Below are 18,211 nucleotides of genomic sequence, written 5' to 3'. Positions count from 1 at the left end.
CCGAAGGAAGTTTTGGCTTTTCTGTGGGCTGAGTCAGTCCTTCCGACAACCGTTTCTTTTCCGATCATTTTCAAATTTTTCATACATCCATTTCATCTTAGATTCCATGTGTTTTCTATTTATTTCATTCCTCTGGTACTAGTATTTCAGTATTCCTGAATTTTCCCCTACATTTCTGTAGCTCCTTCTATCATCGATCAGTTGAAATATTTCTTCTGTTACGCGTGGTTTCTTCACAGTTACCTTCCTTGTACCAGTGTTTTTATTTCCAGCTTCTGTGGTTGCCCTTCTTAGAGATGTTCATTCCTCTTCAACTGTACTGCCTACAGGGCTATTCCTTAATGCTGTTTCTACAGCCTTAGAGAACTTCAAGCGTATCTCATCATTCATAAGTACTCCCGTATCCCACTTCTTTGCACATTGATTTTCCTGACCAATCTCGTAAACTCCAGCCTACTCTTCATAACTCCTACACTGCGAACTGATTCTGTATCAGCTCCTGGGTACACCCTACAATCCAGTATCTGATTTCGGAATATCTGTCTGACCATGATGTAATCTAACTCCAGTCTTCCAGTATTTCCCGCGTTTCACCAAGTACACCTCCTACTCCAGTGATTGTGGAACAGGATATTCGCTGTTACTAGCTGAAATTTATTACTGAACTCAATTAGTCTTTCTCCTCTCTCATTCCTAGTACCAAGCCCACAGCCTCACCTGACCTCTTCTTCTGCTCCTTCCCCTACTACAGCATGCTAGTCCCCAATGACTATTAGATTTTCATCTCCCTTTACGTACTGAATTACCCGTTCAATATCCTCATTCACTTTCTCTATCTCTGCATCTTGAGCTTGCGACATCGACATCTATACCTGAACTATGGTTTTTGGTGTTGGTTTGCTGTAGATTCTGACAACAATCCTATCACTGAAGTGTTCACTGTAATACATTCTCCGCCCTACCTTGAAATTTATAAAGAACCCTACTCCCTTATACCACCGTCTGCTGCTGCTGATATTACCCTATGCTCATCTGAACAGAAATCCATGTCATCTTTCCATTTCACGCCACTGAGCCCTACTGTATCCAAATTGAGCCTTTGCATTTCGTTTTCTAGCTTCCCTACCACGTTAAAACTTCTGGCATCCCAAGTCACGAATCGTAGAACGTTATCCTTTCGTTGGTTATTCAATCTTTTTCTCTTGGCCACCTCCCCCTGTGCTTTGGCCTCCCAGAGATCCGCATTAGGGGTTACTGCAGAATCTTTTGCCAATGAAGCGATCATCATGACACTTTTTCAACTACAGGGGGCGTGTCCTGTGGATACACATTACGTGTCCTTAATGCAGCGGTTCCATTGACTTCTGGATCCTCATGCCACTGATCAACGCTGATTCTTCCGCCTTTACGGGGAGTTTCCCACCCTATAGGCGAGAAACTGCCCTGAATCTCTTTTCGCTCCTCCGAGCTCTTTGGTAAGACAGTTGGCAGTATGAGGGTCACTTATCACGTTTAATTTTTTTTTGGCGCCATTGCTAATTTTTATTCAAAGTTTAATCGTTGGGGGGTTGGAACCCAGAACCGAAAATGTTTTAATTGCTAATCAAAGACGCTATCCCTAGGCAATGGGTACACCGTTACATCGTGTACTTAAAACAAGCCTGATTTCCCTATTCATCGAGGCTTGACTAGTGCCACTCGTACGTAACAGGCGCGAAATGTAAATAGATATCCATACTGAGACGTAGAAATACGCCTACAAACTTTCGTTTATGTATCACAGCTCACTGATGTTGCTGCGACTTTTTCAATCACTGTGCAGCACATAACAGGCAATGATTATCATAATGAGAGTTTCACTCTGCAGCGGAGTGTGCGCTGATATGAAACTTCCTGGCAGATTAAAACTGTGTGCCCGACCGAGACTCGAACTCGGGACCTTTGCCTTTCGCGGGCAAGTGCTCTACCATCTGAGCTACCGAAGCACGACTCACGCCCGGTACTCACAGCTTTACTTCTGCCAGTACCTCGTCTCCTACCTTCCAAAGTTTGGAAGGTAGGAGACGAGGTACTGGCAGAAGTAAAGCTGTGAGTACCGGGCGTGAGTCGTGCTTCGGTAGCTCAGATGGTAGAGCACTTGCCCGCGAAAGGCAAAGGTCCCGAGTTCGAGTCTCGGTCGGGCACACAGTTTTAATCTGCCAGGAAGTTTCATATCAGCGCACACTCCGCTGCAGAATGAAAATCTCATTCTGGAAACATCCCCCAGGCTGTGGCTAAGCCATGTCTCCGCAATATCCTTTCTTCACAAATTTTGCTGCCATCTCGAACGTTTATTCTCTTCAATACTTGGTAAAGTGACAATTGCGATGATACGATATTACATCAGTTTCATTATGATGTCTTTAAAAGTTCAAAAGCCGAATGGAGTGTGCATCCAATAAATGAAGCATTTCCGAACACACATTTATTCGAAAGTCTTGTTTATATTGACTTAAGGAAACACTAGCAAATTCCTGAAGATCTGATCCCAACACCCAGTATAATAACACAATCAATAAATACCACTCAAAAGTTCTAGATACAGAAGTATTGCTTTCCGAATTCCAAAAAGATTGCATTCAAGCATAAATTTCTCAATATTAATTAATCTATGTCATAAAATTACTTTGCTAGATTCTTTGTATTATCGATATTCTGATAAATATCTTTACTGGAGGTATTAAAAACTGTAGCCATTTCAGCCAACAAACTTTGCTTATCTTATTTTCTGTAGTCCAGTAATTGCACATTTAATAGCGATGGCATTTCCTCGTACAAATTAATTTAATGAACAACTTCGTCCTGGGTTCTCTTCATGGCAGCTTCTTTTATTTCCCCTGACACATTCTCTTTTAGTGTGTATCCATCACCAGTCTGGTCTCAATTGCCTGGCAATGGTACTCGTAGTATGCGTATATAGAACGCCTTCTTTCACTGTTAATGTTGCGCCCTAGTCTATTATCAAATTTTTGTATTAATGTTGGATCGAGTCTCGTCAGTGACATTTTTTTTTATTTTCGTTTGTAAATTGTATGTTACATGTCTATGAAGTTTTTATATGTTATTTTTTTGTGAAAGTCTACAACTTTCGTTACAGGATACCCGCTGGTGGTGTTCGGTTAGCAGATAAAACAATCGTTTTCTACGCTTAGAAAGATGCCGCGCCTACATATTGTGGTTCAAACACACAGTTTCGAGAGTTTATCTAAAGTGTGTGACTACGGCAAAATGTATTGCCCTTCAGTCTGGAACCGCGCTGCTGCTATGGTCGCAGGTTCGAATCCTGCCTCGGGCATGGATGTGTGTGATGTCCTTAGGTTAGTTAGGTTTAAGTAGTTCTAAGTCTAGGGGACTGATGTCCTCAGATGTTAAGTCCCACAGTGCTTAGAGGCATTTGAACCAAAATGTATTTCTAATTTGTGGTAGTGAACAAACTGTGAAATACAGCACAAATCTGGGACGCAATATGATTCTCAAGCGCTCCCCGAGTCCTCAGTTCTCTCTACAACGCTGGCATAGTTTTTCTTGTCTTAGAGCTACCGCGAGCAGCTCTCGAGAGATGTAGGTTAACGTCTACACGTCTAAACTGGCAGAGCGCCACTATCTCAAGCTAAGTATACACGTTTGAATTTTTCAGTCTAAGAGAACTTTTGCGAGTAATTGCCCTTTGTGTGTGCTGCGGGAACAGAGTCAGCTCGCCGGCAGTATCCAAAAGTGGGACAAGAACTCGTTCTACACTAAACTGGAACGTGACTGCAGCTAGCCACATCACCAGGCCTACAGTTCGCTTCTTCGAGGGATAGCTAATATCTTCCACCTTTTTGTTGTTCTTCTTGTTCTTGGATTGTGTTTCGTCTGACAGTCACTTGTTCCGCAGTTTTCGCATAAAGGTTAAGGTGGCGAAGACCTGTCAGTGCAGCGGCAACTGATGAAGTGGCAGCGCGCGTTTTACGTACCACTCGTGTCGTAGACGACGCGGAAGCAGTCCGCATGCAGGTGTCCGAAGAACTGGCCCACGATGATGGAGCTGTAGCGGCGCACCAGCTCCAGGTAGCGAGCGTTGAAGCGCTCGCGGAAGACGGCTCGGGCCGGCGGGGTCACCAGGCCGCTCGTCCGCTCGTCACCGCCGGGAGGTACGTGGCCCACGATGTACACCTGCGAGAAGCGCAGATCTCACAAACGCTGCACAGCACGATGTAATATTCACTCTGGCATACACTGAGGCGGCAAAGACATGGGGATAACATGTGCGCATGTGCAGATTGCGGTAGTATTGCGTACAAGAAGCACAAAAGCGAAGTGCACCGGCGGCGTCGTCATTTGTACTCAGGCAATTAGTGTGAAATGGTTTTCGACGTGATTATGGCCGCCCCGACGGGCTTTTGCAGACTTTGAAAGGGGAATCTTCGTTGAAGATAGATGCATGGATCATTTCATTTTGGAAATCCTTAGGGGATTCAAAATTTCGAGATACACAGTGTCAAGGGAGTGTCGCGACTACCAAATTACCTCTCATCACGGACAAGACAGTAGCCGTCGGTCTTCATTTAACTACCAAGCGCAGCGGTGTTTGCGTAGAGAGACAAGCAAGACCGTGTGAAATAACCGCAGATCCAATGTGTGACGTACGACGAACGTATCCGTTAGAGGAATGCGGCAAAATTAGGCGTTAATGGGATACGGCAGCAGACGAACACGAAAGTACCTTTGCTAACAGCGCGAAATGGCTTTCAGCACTTCTCATTGGCCCGTCAACATACCGGTTCGATTCTAGACTACTGGAAAACCGTAGCCTGGTCGGATGAGTCCCGACTGCAGTTGGTAAGAGCTGATGGTTGGGCTCGAGTGTGACGGAGACCTCACGAAGCCATGGCCCCAGGTTCTCAACAACGCACTGCGTAAGCTGTTGGTGGTTCCATAATGGTGTGAGCTGTGTTTACATGGAATGGACTGGTCCCTTTGACCCAACTGAACCTGCCGGCCGTGGTAGCCGAGCGGTTATAGGCGCTTCAGTCCGAAACTGCGTTACTGCTACGGTCGCAGGTTCGAATCCTGCCTCGGGCATGGATGTGTGTGATGTCCTTAGGTTAGTTAGGTTTAAGTAGTTCTAAGTTCTAGGGGACTGATGACCTCAGATGTTAAGTCCCATAGTGCTCAGAGCTATTTGAACCATTTTTGAACCCATCGGAACCGATCATTGACTGGAAATGATTACGTTCGGCTGCTTGGAACCATTAATGGACTTTATAAACCCAAACGGCTAAGTTAACGTGTCATTCAACGGTTTTAAGAACATTCTGGACTATTACAGAGAATGATTTGACCACACATATTCCCCGACATCTATCCCATCGAACATTTATGGACATAATCAAGAGATTAGATCGTGCACAACACCCTGCACCGGCGACATATACGTATCTATGGTTAAATTTTTTGCATTGCGCTACGTTACAAATTTTAACTTTTTGTTTCTCCTTGTGTTGAGAAGAAACATCGGGATTCTGTATTATAAGAGAATAGACAGTCAGATCATGTGAACATTGCAGATTCCGACTTTGTAGTGGAGAGGAATCAGTACTATTACAGCTAAAACGATATAAATGATTTGGTCAGAGATCTAGGTCTGACCAAGTCAAATGCCGAGCTTTTGATATCAAGACTGAACCAATGAAGCGATGGGAACTGTTAGATGCAAGTGCAAAAGTCGCAGGTAAGAGGAAGCGTTATGAAACTTTCTCCGCATTTTTCCCTTCTAACAAAATTGTCTCTGCATTTGTCATGAAATTCATCTACATCTGCATGAGTATTCTACAAACCACAGTTAAGTGCCTGGTAGAGGATTCATCGAACCACATTCAAAATAATTCTGTAATATTCCACTCGCGAACAGCGCGAGGAAGAAACAAACACCTATATCTTTCCGTGCGACCTCTGACTTCCCTAATTTTATTATAATGATCGTTTCCGTCTATGTAGGTCGACGTCAACAAAATATTTTCCCATTCGTAGGAGAAATTGAAATTTCGTCAGAAGATTCCGCCGTAACGAAATACGCCTTAGTTTTAATGGCGTCCACTCCAACCCTGTATCATGTTCTTGCCACTCTCTCTCCTATTTCTCGATAATACAAAGGGTGATGTCTTTCTCTGAACTTTCACGATGGATTCCATTAATCCTATCTGGCAAGGATCCCGCATCGCGCAGAAGTACTCCAAAAGAGAATGGACAGTCGTAGTGTAGGCAGTCTTTCTAGTAGATCTGCTGCGCTTCTAAGTGTTCTGCCAAAAAACCGCTGTCTTCGGTTCGGCTTCCCCACAACATTTTATGTATGTTCTTTCCAGTTTATGTTGCTCGTAATTGTTGTTCCTAGATATTTACTTAATTTTTCGGCCTTTAGATTGGACTGATTTATCGTGTAACCAGAGTTTGAGGGATTCATTTTAGGACTCATGTGGATGAACCCACACTTCTCATTATTTAGGGTCAACTGCCAATTTTCGCACCAAACAAATATCTTTTCTAAATAGTTTTGCAATTCGTTTTGATCGTCTAGTGACTTTACTAGACGATAAATGACGTCATCAGCAAACAACCTGAGACGGCTGCTCAGTTTGTCTGCTAAATCGTTTATTTAGATAAGGAACAGATAGATAAGGAACACTACCTTGGGAAACGCCAGATATCACTTCTGTGTTACTCGATTACTTTCCAGCCGTTACTGCGGACTGTGACCTCTCCGACAGGAATTCACCGATACAGATGATATTCCATAGGCACACAACTAGATCACAAGTTGTTCGTTAGGTACGGTGTCAAAAGCCATCTGGAAATTTAGAAATATGGACTAAAGATTAGCGGTGTGTTTGACGAAACTTGAATCATATTGAATCCAAATGACTGGTGCCTCCTCATGGACAAGCCTCAAGGCTGTGAAAGTACAAAATGAGAACAAGTACCCATTCTTTTCCTATGCCTCACTCAGTGCATCTCAAAGAGAAGTATTGGAATATTAAGATCTGGAACTACGACTGATGTACGCGGGCCATTCGGAAAGTAACGTCTGGTCGATCGTGTAATGGAAACCACTGTGAATATCAATAATGTTGTACTTGCAACAGATACCTACACCTTCCAGCTACTTCTCTAAATTCGTCCCTTCGACTTAAAATTTCGTCGTTGCATTATACCAACTTTCCAATATCCTCGTCGTAGAAGGCAGCCGCCTGTGTTTTACGTTAGTTCTCTACGGTGGTCAGTCAGCAGTTAAGTGCCTGCCAAAACGTTGTCTTCGTTGTCAGTGATTAGTGTAAGTAGACAGACAATCACAGGTAGCCACGTCCGTGCTATATGGTGGACGATGAACGTCTTATCATCATAAACGATGCAGGAGCGGTCTCATTGCCCTTGCAGCATGCGTGAAATCACGGCTGACCCTCATATTTGGCGGGAGACACTATTTTCTTGGCATGTTTACCTGTTCACCGTGCATTCAGAAGTGGAAAGAGCGATGTAACTCGGTCGATAGACATGCCAGAGACACTTCCCAATACATCTGTGCAAAACCTCTTAGGATTTTCCCTGTGCTTTCCATTTCGTGTCCGATTCGACCTTAATTTCCCAATAGCCCTCTACTGAAGAGTATGGATTTGCAGTAAATCTCACAGTTTCAAACATGGCTACCTCTCAGCAGCTGTGTAAAAGTTTCTGTAGAGGAATCACACAGCCGACCGTTTGGAAATAACTGTTTGGTACATTGACGTAGGTTTCGATACCTCTAAGGATGTCTTCATCAGAATGAAGTCTTAAAAAAAGAATTCATAGAAAATTAAGTTTGACAAAATTATTAACCAAGATGATAACTGTCGTGGCATACAGAGGTTACTTACTTAAAATTCCAATGCGAGACCTAGGTACTGTTCTAAATAAAAATAAGTTAATTTCAGAAGTAACAAATTCCGCTAACAAAAACAAAGGTTGACATCAATAATTAAATTTTTACTAACTTTTCTGATATAATCAACCTTAAAATAGCATTTAATTCCCAAAGATAAAAATCGTGTTACGTATTGTTAGTAGATCTCTGGAGGCGTGAAGGCTTGAATAAAATCTCTGTCACGTACTGGGGCCGTTAGTAAGCCAGTGGTCTGATCTACCGTCGTATAGAACATCATCGATTTTCACCGATGCCACTATGTAATTGCCATCTCTGCTGATGCATTAGTAAGTTTATTTTCAAACCGACTCTGCTCTCTACAATTACTTCATAAAGTCTCGCTAAACAGAGATGTTGCACCATAAATATGGAAGAAAATAAAGCCGTTAGGGAAAAGAGCCTATCGCAGAAGATTATATCTTCTAAAGAAGAAAAACCCTGCCACGAAAGTGACTGATGAGCTTAATATCAGTCCAAAGAATGAAGGTCAACAAGAAAAAGAAAACATTAAAGATACAGTTGTTATTGTAAAATCGTTATAGAACATGCGCTAAGCTTGCCTGTTTTTCGAGGTCTGGGTTTTACGCTTTCTAAAATTATTCGTCAGTCTATATCTCGTAATATTTACATCTGTTTGTCTGCATTCGATTGTAGTCTAGGTTTTGTATCAGCTTCTTCCTTACATTTACTTAGATGACGAGAGTTTTAAACCGGACACTTAATCACACTAAAATAAAAGCTAATTTGGAATGAAAATGAACCTGTTTTACTCGTAGATAACCTTATCTCTGCAACATGCCTGCCTTCACAGCTGTTTCAAGCAACGTTGGAAATGATTTATAGGATGTGAACGAGGGTGAAATATCACATTCACCATGCAATGACAATCCCGAGAATGAATACTAAACCTTAATGGTTTGTACTGGAGTAGCACTGCAGATTTATTTAGCTTCCAGCAGCTTGTGTTCAAACATTAACAGTGGCTTTCTTTGCGAGTAAAGGTATAAAATCACAGTGATTATCATGTAGGTACTGCATGCTTCTGCTCTGAATGCCTGAGGGCGTTCAATACTGTATTTGGTTGGTGTATAATATCTTTAGCCCAAAATTTTTTCTAATGAAAGGACTTACAAAGCCACAACTTTTGAACCAAATCAAAATTGGTTACAATGATTAATCGTAAATTAAAAAATAAAAGTGTATATCATTTATTTCCATAACTACACCAAGGTGACAAAAGTCATGGGAGATCTCCTTTAGCCCCACGTAGTGCAGCAGCTCGACATGACATGGACTCCACAAATCGCGGGTAATTGCCTGCCGAAATATTGAATCATGTTACCTCTATAGCCGTCCATGATTGCGAAAGTGTTCTCCATGCTACATTTTGTGCACGAACTAATCTCCCGATTATGTCCCATAAATCTTCGATGGAATTCATGTCTGGTGGTATGGGTCGTCAAGTCAGTCTCTCGAACTGGCCAAAATGTTCTTCAGAGCAATCGCGAACAATCATGACCCGCTGACACGACGCATTGTTACCCATAAACTTTCCGCCGTTGTTTGGGTTCATAAAGTCCATTAATGGCTCCAAGTAGCCGAATATAATAATCTTCAGTCTATGATAGGTTCAGCTGGACCAGGGGACCCAGTCCACTTCATGTAATCATAGCCCGAACATATATGGCGCCATCACCAAATTGTACAGTACACTGTTGACAAGTGTGTCCATGGCTTCGTGCGGTCTGGGCCGCACTCGAACCCTACCATCAGCTCTTGACAACGGAAATAGGGGCTCATTTGACCAGGTCACGGATTTCCAGTCTAGGATGAAACCGATATGACCACGAGCCCAGGAGAGGCACTGCATGTAGCGGGTCTTTGAATTTCGCCGCGCTACACTCGTTCCCTCAGATATAAATTATACCGTCGCAGCTGTATGAGCGCTCGACAAAAATGTAACTCTTTTTTTTATCCGTCTTTTGTCTCTCGAAAGCGGAAGCTTAATGCAGACGTAAAAAAACTTACTAGCTGGTCTTGATTTGATTAAGATGAAACAACTTAATGTGTAGACATATTGTGGAAGTTGTTACGAAATTCGGAGGATGGAAGTAGCAACGTAAAATAAATTGCATTCAGTATCAAGATGATTCTGATTTGTATAAATTAGTGATTCCTGGACGATTGCAAGATTTTTCACGCAGAAATGAAGTAGGAGATTTTTGAAGACCTGGACGCCGCACGAAAAGAAGACATGTTAACATGGTAAAGGATGAACTCTTTATCTACGCCACTTCCCCTTGTTAATCACATTTTGTTATTCTCTTTTCTCTTTCAATAATTTTTGTAGTGGAAATTGGTTTGACGTTTGCTCAGAAACGCCACAAGGACCACCCCAACAATAGCTTTTCCAAATCACGAAGTCCGATAACTTTTCTGTAATACAGAGTCAGATTTGCATTTCATTCTTTCTCCTATTTCATGGTCATTAACGATTTTAAAACCCCCTTTTTATTCACCATTTCTTCCCACATTTTCAACCTTTTCTTTTCTTCTCTTTATCTTTTTTATTAACCACTACATGCAGGCTATGTCGTGTTGTCAGCAAAGGAACTCGCGTCGTTCGTCTGCTGCCATAGTCCATTTACGCAAAATTCCGCCGCACTGTCTTACAGGATGCTTCCGTCGTACGTCCCAAATCGATATCTGCAGTTATTTCACGCAGTGTTGCTTGTCTGTTAGCACTAATTACTCTACGCAAATGCTGCTGCTCTCAACCGTTAAGTGAAGTCCATCGGCCACTGTGTGATGAGAAGTAATGCCTGAAATCTGGTATTCTAGGCACATTCTTGATACTGTGGACCTCGGAATATTGAATTACGCAAAAGGTTCCGAAATGGAATTTCCAACGTGCCTTACTCCAACTACCATTCCGCGTTCAAACCATGACAATTCTCGTCGTGCGGCGATAATGACGTCGGAAACCATAAATGTGAATCATCTGATTACAAATGACGGCTCCGTCAATGCACTGCCGTTTTATATCACGTGTACGCGAGCCCATGATTTTGTCACCTCAGTGTACAATGATGGGAAGCGCTGGCCGTTAGGGAACGCACCGTCTCCCTGTTGTTGAGCGACTTCTGGAGCGTGTTCTCCAGCCACGCCCACTGACCCGCCGGGTCGTCGTCGGACCCATGGGAGGCGCCGCCCACGCCTATGTAGAGGTTGGTGTTGATCAGAATCAGTCGCAGCTTCCTCTCCTTGCGCTCGATCGTGTAGTAGCCGCCTGCAACAGAGAAATAAATCGACACAGTTGGCGCCATGCGTTACAATAAATCTGAGTAATGAAACTGTACACGACCAGAAAGAGAAATTTCCCCCGTATGTTTGACACGCAATAAATTAGTTAATCGCAATTTTACTTTCAGAAATGTTTTGTCAACGATGCAAGGCATACTGTGACAGCTAAATTAGAAGAAAATGATTTGCCATTTTACTACTCCATTGCTATTTTTCTATTTATAGAATTCTGATGGCAAGGGTAGAAGAGTGGCACCATATTATTGCTGAAGTTGCACAACAATACGAAACGGGAGGAGTTCATCATAAAGTCTATAAAATACACAGTGAATCCGGAAATACACTAACGGCAAAAAAAAATAAATAAAAATAAAAAATCGCAGTGTGAAAGATGATTGTAAGCTACTTATGTAAACTGCTAGTTCGCTGGTCTACAGTGGGAGCTATTTCTATTTGTAGGTGTAAGCTACACGTCGTAACCTTAACGATGATAATGGACTGAATCGAACCATATTAAGTACCGAACTGTATCCGCACTTGGCAAATATCTGCGGTTAAGCTACCATCAAAAGACAATCTTTTCTACAATAAAATTTACAGGGTCGCCACCAGCCGAAGCCCTTCCTAACATACAAGAATGACTGAACTGGAATTAATTCAAATTTGGAATTCAATGGATAGAAGTGAAGTAGCAGGACACACAGTATTATCCTTTACGGCATATTTATTCGTTAATAAAGATTTTTGACATAGCGTGCACATTCTATGGGTACACTTAGCTGGTGCCTGAACATGAACTACATTAATCTATTTTTCGATAAGTGAAATTATGTTGTACATTTTAATTGTTGTGATTAATGGAAAAGGCGAGGAAGGGGAAACTGGAAACATCCTCTCAATCATTTAATCTAGATTCACACGACAGAGAAAAATCACAGGAATAACCGACCACCTTAACGAACACGCACTGATTTGCAAAGAGGATTATTTCCGTTGCAAGATTTGGTCAGCGTGAGTACACGAGACGAGAAGCCGTGCGCCCACGTGGAAAGAACGCAGTTCACCACGTGGTGAATTGGGTCACACATTTATAGTTTGAAAGCAGAATTTGAGTGGAAAGTACAAATACAAGAAGCGCTTCTTTTCTTAGGGAACGACTATAAAATGAATTTGTCACTAAAACGGAAAACTAAATCACCATGGCAGAAGCCTTCCGATGATTCAAGGTACACGTGGTCCGTTAAGAATTAAACCATTAGAAAAGTTCGCCTTAATTCACGAAAATCCGAGCCGGCCGAAGTGGCCGCGCGGTTCTGGCGCTGCAGTCTGGAACCGCGAGACCGCTACGGTCGCAGGTTCGAATCCTGCCTCGGGCATGGATATGTGTGATGTCCTTAGGTTAGTTAGGTTTAACTAGTTCTAAGTTCTAGGGGACTAATGACCTCAGCAGTTGAGTCCCATAGTGCTCAGAGCCATTTGAACCATTTGAACGAAAATCCGATGTTTCAACGAATTTAACCCGCACAAAACAGATTAAATTAGCACTGGAAAAACCTATCGGTATGCAGTAGGAAGCGGAAACGTACATGGTTTACCAAACCCGTAGTACAATACGAACACAAGCATATACTATCACCAAGAAACCACAAAAAATTGAAAAAAAAATTACAATAAAACCACTCACCTAAAACATACAATTAGTCTCACATTGGCACGAGATATAAGTTCACTAGCTGTTCCTCATCATGTTCAATAGTGAATGCTCCACACGACGATGCCCAAAAGGAACAAAGCCAATTTCCTCCACAGCTATTTTTAAACACGATCATGCCCTATTATTAACCAATTGTACCACAGTCCGAGCAGAAATTCGTAAGGTTTCAGTTACGCTGAACGACTTAAATATTCCAACGGATTTAACATAGGAAAATCGCGATTAACACTACCTCCTACTTTGTCATTAGTACTAGAAGCCCTACTTAGGAGCTGCGAACCGTACTCACCAACAGCCTGGAGAAGAGTGCCTGCTCTGCACAAGGCTCCTAGCAAACCCCTGGCAGACGGAAGCGACCAGAGGGATCGTTTCCGCCACCAACCTGACAAACACACAAATCTCGGGACAAAAGGGATGAATTTCGGATGAACCTCTTTGCTCAGGTAGGCAATTCTAAACTGGTGAGTCTGTGAACCCTGCCAAACGACAGGCACTCATCTTCTGCTCCCAGCAGAGGGCAACCAACTGGCTTCCACCACAAAATGAGCCCGAAACGATACGTGAAACACCCATTCACTCACAATCACACACATAGGGTAACATGACGGAGGGGCATGATAAATATGGCTCATGATTTCACGTAGAACATAAAATTATAATACAATACATTGAAATACTAGTGCAAGGCACCATTTGCTTGCATTTTACGATGGATATACAGTGAATTACTTTCAGTGCCACTGCTCAGTCTTTCTGAGAGAGTTAATGAGCAAAATCGCAATTACGCAGTGGATCAAATGAGACGTAACTGAATCATATGAGGCAAACATGTATGAAAAGACTCGACAGAGACGTTTCATGATGTCTGTTCAAATTTAGCGCCAGTAGTATAGGAGAAGCGTAAGTAGCGCCATTATGAAGCTGTAAAATGGTTCAAATAGCTATGAGCACTATGGGACTTAACATCTGTGGTCATCAGTCCCCTAGAACTTAGAACTACTTAAACCTAACTAACCTAAGGACATCACACACATCCATGCCCGAGACAGGATTCGAACCTGCGACCGTAGCGGTCACGCGGTTCGAGACTGAAGCGCCTTGAACCGCACGGCCACACCGGCCGGCTATGATGCTGTAAATAAGGTTTGCTTTAAATACACGCTGTAGCGGTCGTGAGCGGTAGTTACTTCTGAGACTTGACGTGGCGAGTTGATGTCGGTCAAGAATTCTTTTAAGACGAAAAATCCGCCATTATCAGCCCCTCTGTTAGTCTGAACAAGGTCGTGTAATAGGTTTACGAGAAGCTGGATGTTCCTTCTGGAACAGAAACAAGTGGCAGGAATGTAGTCATTGTGCATGACTGCTCTTCACCAGAATGTACGATCGTAAAATGACTGGGCTCTGGACGGCCACGTGGCACCTGCGAGAGGGAAGACCACAGTGTTCGTAGCATGGCTCTGGTGCATCAAACTGCATCTGCAGCGACAATTTGAGCAGAGGTTGGTACAAAAGTGACACAACGACCTGTATTGTGCATTCCACTGACCCTAAACCACCGCCATCTGCGACTATAGTCATGTCAGGCGAGAGCTCATTTCAGGGGAGAATGGAGGTCTGATGTATTTTCTGATGAAAACTGGTTCTGTTTCTGTGCCAGTGATGGCCGTGTGTTGCTTAGAGGCCAGTGGTAGGCACACAGGACCATGACAAGGAGTTATGGTCCGGGATGTGATTTCGTATGACAGCAGGAGCACTCTCGTATTCAACCCACGCACCCTGACTGCAAATTTGTACATCCATCCGGGGCTTAGATCTGTTAAACTGCCACTCATGAACAGCATTCCAGCGCTCGCCCACATACCGCTGTTGTAATCCAACGTGCTCAATAGAGTATTGTAATGGATCTGGGAGATGTGTTATTTTTTACCGGATTTGTCGATACCAAATTGTAAATGTTTTCTTATATTTTTGTCAGAATTTGTTTATTGTAATTTGCCTTATCTTATCTTAATTTACTTACATTTTTGAGAGTGACAGCATATTGATTACTATTAGTAGATGTGACGAAGAGTATCAAAGAGACTGGTTACAAGTGGAAGCTTGTGTGTTGTGTAAAATGTCTTTGACGCTGGAGTCGTCTTTGACTGTAGTCAGTCGGCAGTTAACTCTTGGTGTGTGTTGACGGTAGAACAATGTGCAGGTGGCCGTCATAAATAATTTGCTGGTGAACAGAAAGAAATGAATTATGTTACTATTTTTTAGTAACCACATTCGAAGAAATGGTATTTGAAGCACCAAAAATGAGGCAAACGCATTGAACCAGGTCATTTCTGCAGCCGACAAAAATGCATTGTGGAATCATACTTCCACTAGAAAACTGAAGCCAAGACAAATATCATCTTGTAACCATTTCACAGAAAAGGTACTGTCACGAAATATGCCAAATTTAAGTAAATAAAAATTGTGAGCATATTTCAACTGGGGGCTCAGCCGGGATACTATATTTAAACTGGGGACTGTAGCCGGGATATTGTGCCCACGTGATCTTGAATAGTGCTACGAAGAAGAAAATTTTTTGTGTTAATACCAGTTTTTTCAGAATGTGTGTTACAGTATTTGTGTTCATCGGGAAGTAAAAGTTTTGGAGAAGAAATGTTTCAGCAAAAAATATAATTTTCGACAGAAGAAAAATTTTCAAGAATTTTGGTCAACAGTCACATGGATGGAAAACGTGGATTTGCAACAGTAGAAGAGTGTTCCAGATAAGTCACGAAACCCTCGTATTTTGTTAAAACAATATTTTTATCTTGTTGTGTATTGTTGTGTATAAGTTTTTTTTCTTCACAATGACTTATGAGATTTTCGAGAGTATTGTGCCTAAAGTAGAAAATAGTAATTTAATAGACTTCGAAAATCAGGACAGGTCAAATGAAACAGGAAGAACCGATCAATTTGATTTAAAAAGTTTTCTTGTAAATTTTACGAAAGAAATTAAACAATCAGTTGACGACAATAAGACTTACTGGGATGAAAATATTGATAACATTTTGTTGCAAGTCCAAGCAGTCAATACCCAAGTGGGTAATCTTTCGAACAGAGTTGGCAGTGTTGAGGAAAAAATTCAATCTGTGGAAGCAAAAGTAAATGAAATTGTTGCTAAATTGAGCGATGAAATTAATACTGTAAAAAATGAGTTACTGGCAGATAGGGAAAGAAATTTAATTGATTTTAATGAGATAAAAGGGGAAATTAAAAATTTGGATGAGAACACAAAAGTTTTAGAAAAAAATCTAGAACAAGAAACTGACAATCGTTTGGTTACTCTAGAAAAAAAAGTAGAATGCAGTGATTTAGAAAACAAAAAATGTGTCAAAGAACTTAGCGAAAAATTTGAAAGTTTTGACATTGAATTTCAAAACAAAAATCACAATGTCAACACATGCAATCTTGTATCTAACATTCCAGAGATGCACATTTCGGTAGATGGACCCTTACATCCCGTTGATTTTATACAGTATTGTAAGGATTGTTTTTTACCTCACTCACCAGATGATATGAAAATTAAATTTGTGAAAAAATTCTTGGAAGAGGAAGCTATGACTTGGGCAAACCAGATTGTAACTGTGGGGATGACCTTTTCAGAATTTGAATCAAAATGACTGGAAAATTTTTGGGATGATCTTAAACAAACTAGAATCAAAAGTGAATTTTTGAATGGGAGAAACTATAAAGAATCAGATGGGAGCATGAAACAATTTTGCAAAAGTGAACTTCAAAAACATATGCATTTAACAAAACCTTAGGATGACTTGATCAAAATTGATGCCTTAAAGAGAAGATTGCCATCAGCAATGCAGTTGAGTTTAGTTCATTGTCCTGATAGTAATGTTGAGCAGTTTCTCAATTATATTGCAAAGTTGGACAGGGTAACAACAAGAACACACAGAGGGTTTACTCAGAAAGGTAATGGTCAAAATTGGCGAAATGATAACTTTCAAAAAAGGGAACAAAACGATTATCATGGTGTCAGTCAAAATTCAGGGGGATTTAACAATTTTCAAAAGAAGGACCATAATTTTCGTCCAAAACAACAACAACATTTTCGCAGAAATGATCAACAAAATAGAGACCACTTTAGGGATCAAAATCACAGAAATTTTTGCTAGAGATCATTACAATAGAAACTACCAACAATCAGGTAATGTTTGGCATAGGAATGGGAACAGAAATGTTGATCAGAGTCACTGGCAGAACAACAATCAGCAGTTCAAACAGGAACCAGTTGTAATTCAGGAAATAAAAAACGAGTAGACGCCCCCTTGAAGGTCCGCAAGGTTGAGGCAGAAGGTGAGCATGATGAAAGGACCAATGGATGTGACTATCATAAACCCAATCATCACAGTTCCAAACCTAAGCTATGACATGAGGTTATTAGTTGTTACTTATTGAAAAAATTTCAAGAGGAAAATAATGATGATATTGATAAAGATAAAATTTTCAGTACACAAGAACATACAGTAGATACAATTAATTGTGATTCATTTAATTTAACAGAGTTTTACACTTAGGCAGAAAAGAACAACACTTTGTCAGATGATGTAATTTGTAGTAGTTCAGAGACGTGTGTGAAAGAAAGAGAGAATGCATGCTGGGAGAATGAGAATATTGGTGAAAGGGATCTGGTAACTTTAGAAAAGCGAAATTATATTTGGGGGATAATTTGAATGTGTATGATCTGAATATGTATAATGATAATGATGTTGATGAAAAAGTTGATAATGATGGTAATGGTATTGATGATAATGTTGAGGGAAGGTGTTTCATTAGTTTAAATAGGGAGTTGGGTATACACATGGCTGAAAATGGATTAAATAGTGAGAATATTATAGAAATTCCCAGGGATGTTACCAGGATGAATAAGGCTCGCAAGCAGGGTGTATGTAATAGTGTGAATTTTGATGTTGTTGGTAAGGAATCTGACTTCACAAATAATGATGACACATGTATAACTTCTAGCCTAACTGAAACTTTTACAGATACTAATGACACACACACATTTCTTAATAATCTATGGCTGAACAGTGAGACTATTTCTTTTGACAAGAACTTTAGAAAGATGCTTATTAATGTATGTGAAACTGTATGTCCTGAGTGGTGGAAAGAGATGAGATATTTTATTTTTGAAAAGCTGAAGGATAAGTACTTCAATAGTATACAAT

At 41.2% G+C, this 18,211-nt stretch overlaps 1 protein-coding gene across 1 annotated transcript in view; it reads right to left on the bottom strand.

Moving 5' to 3' along the window:
- The window catches only part of LOC126235491 (acid sphingomyelinase-like phosphodiesterase 3a), a 513,776-nt gene that overhangs the window by 48,729 nt on the left and 446,836 nt on the right, over positions 1-18,211 (bottom strand). The window contains exons 6-7 of the mRNA XM_049944243.1: positions 11,095-11,264; positions 3,996-4,194 (exon numbers count right to left, since the gene is read on the bottom strand). Coding sequence (XP_049800200.1) covers positions 3,996-4,194; positions 11,095-11,264 — 369 coding nt within the window. The remainder of the gene's footprint in view (positions 1-3,995; positions 4,195-11,094; positions 11,265-18,211) is intronic.

This window comes from Schistocerca nitens, chromosome 1, assembly GCF_023898315.1.
Source record: "Schistocerca nitens isolate TAMUIC-IGC-003100 chromosome 1, iqSchNite1.1, whole genome shotgun sequence".
NCBI lineage: Eukaryota > Metazoa > Arthropoda > Insecta > Orthoptera > Acrididae > Schistocerca > Schistocerca nitens.
This window is presented reverse-complemented; position numbering and strand designations above follow the sequence as displayed.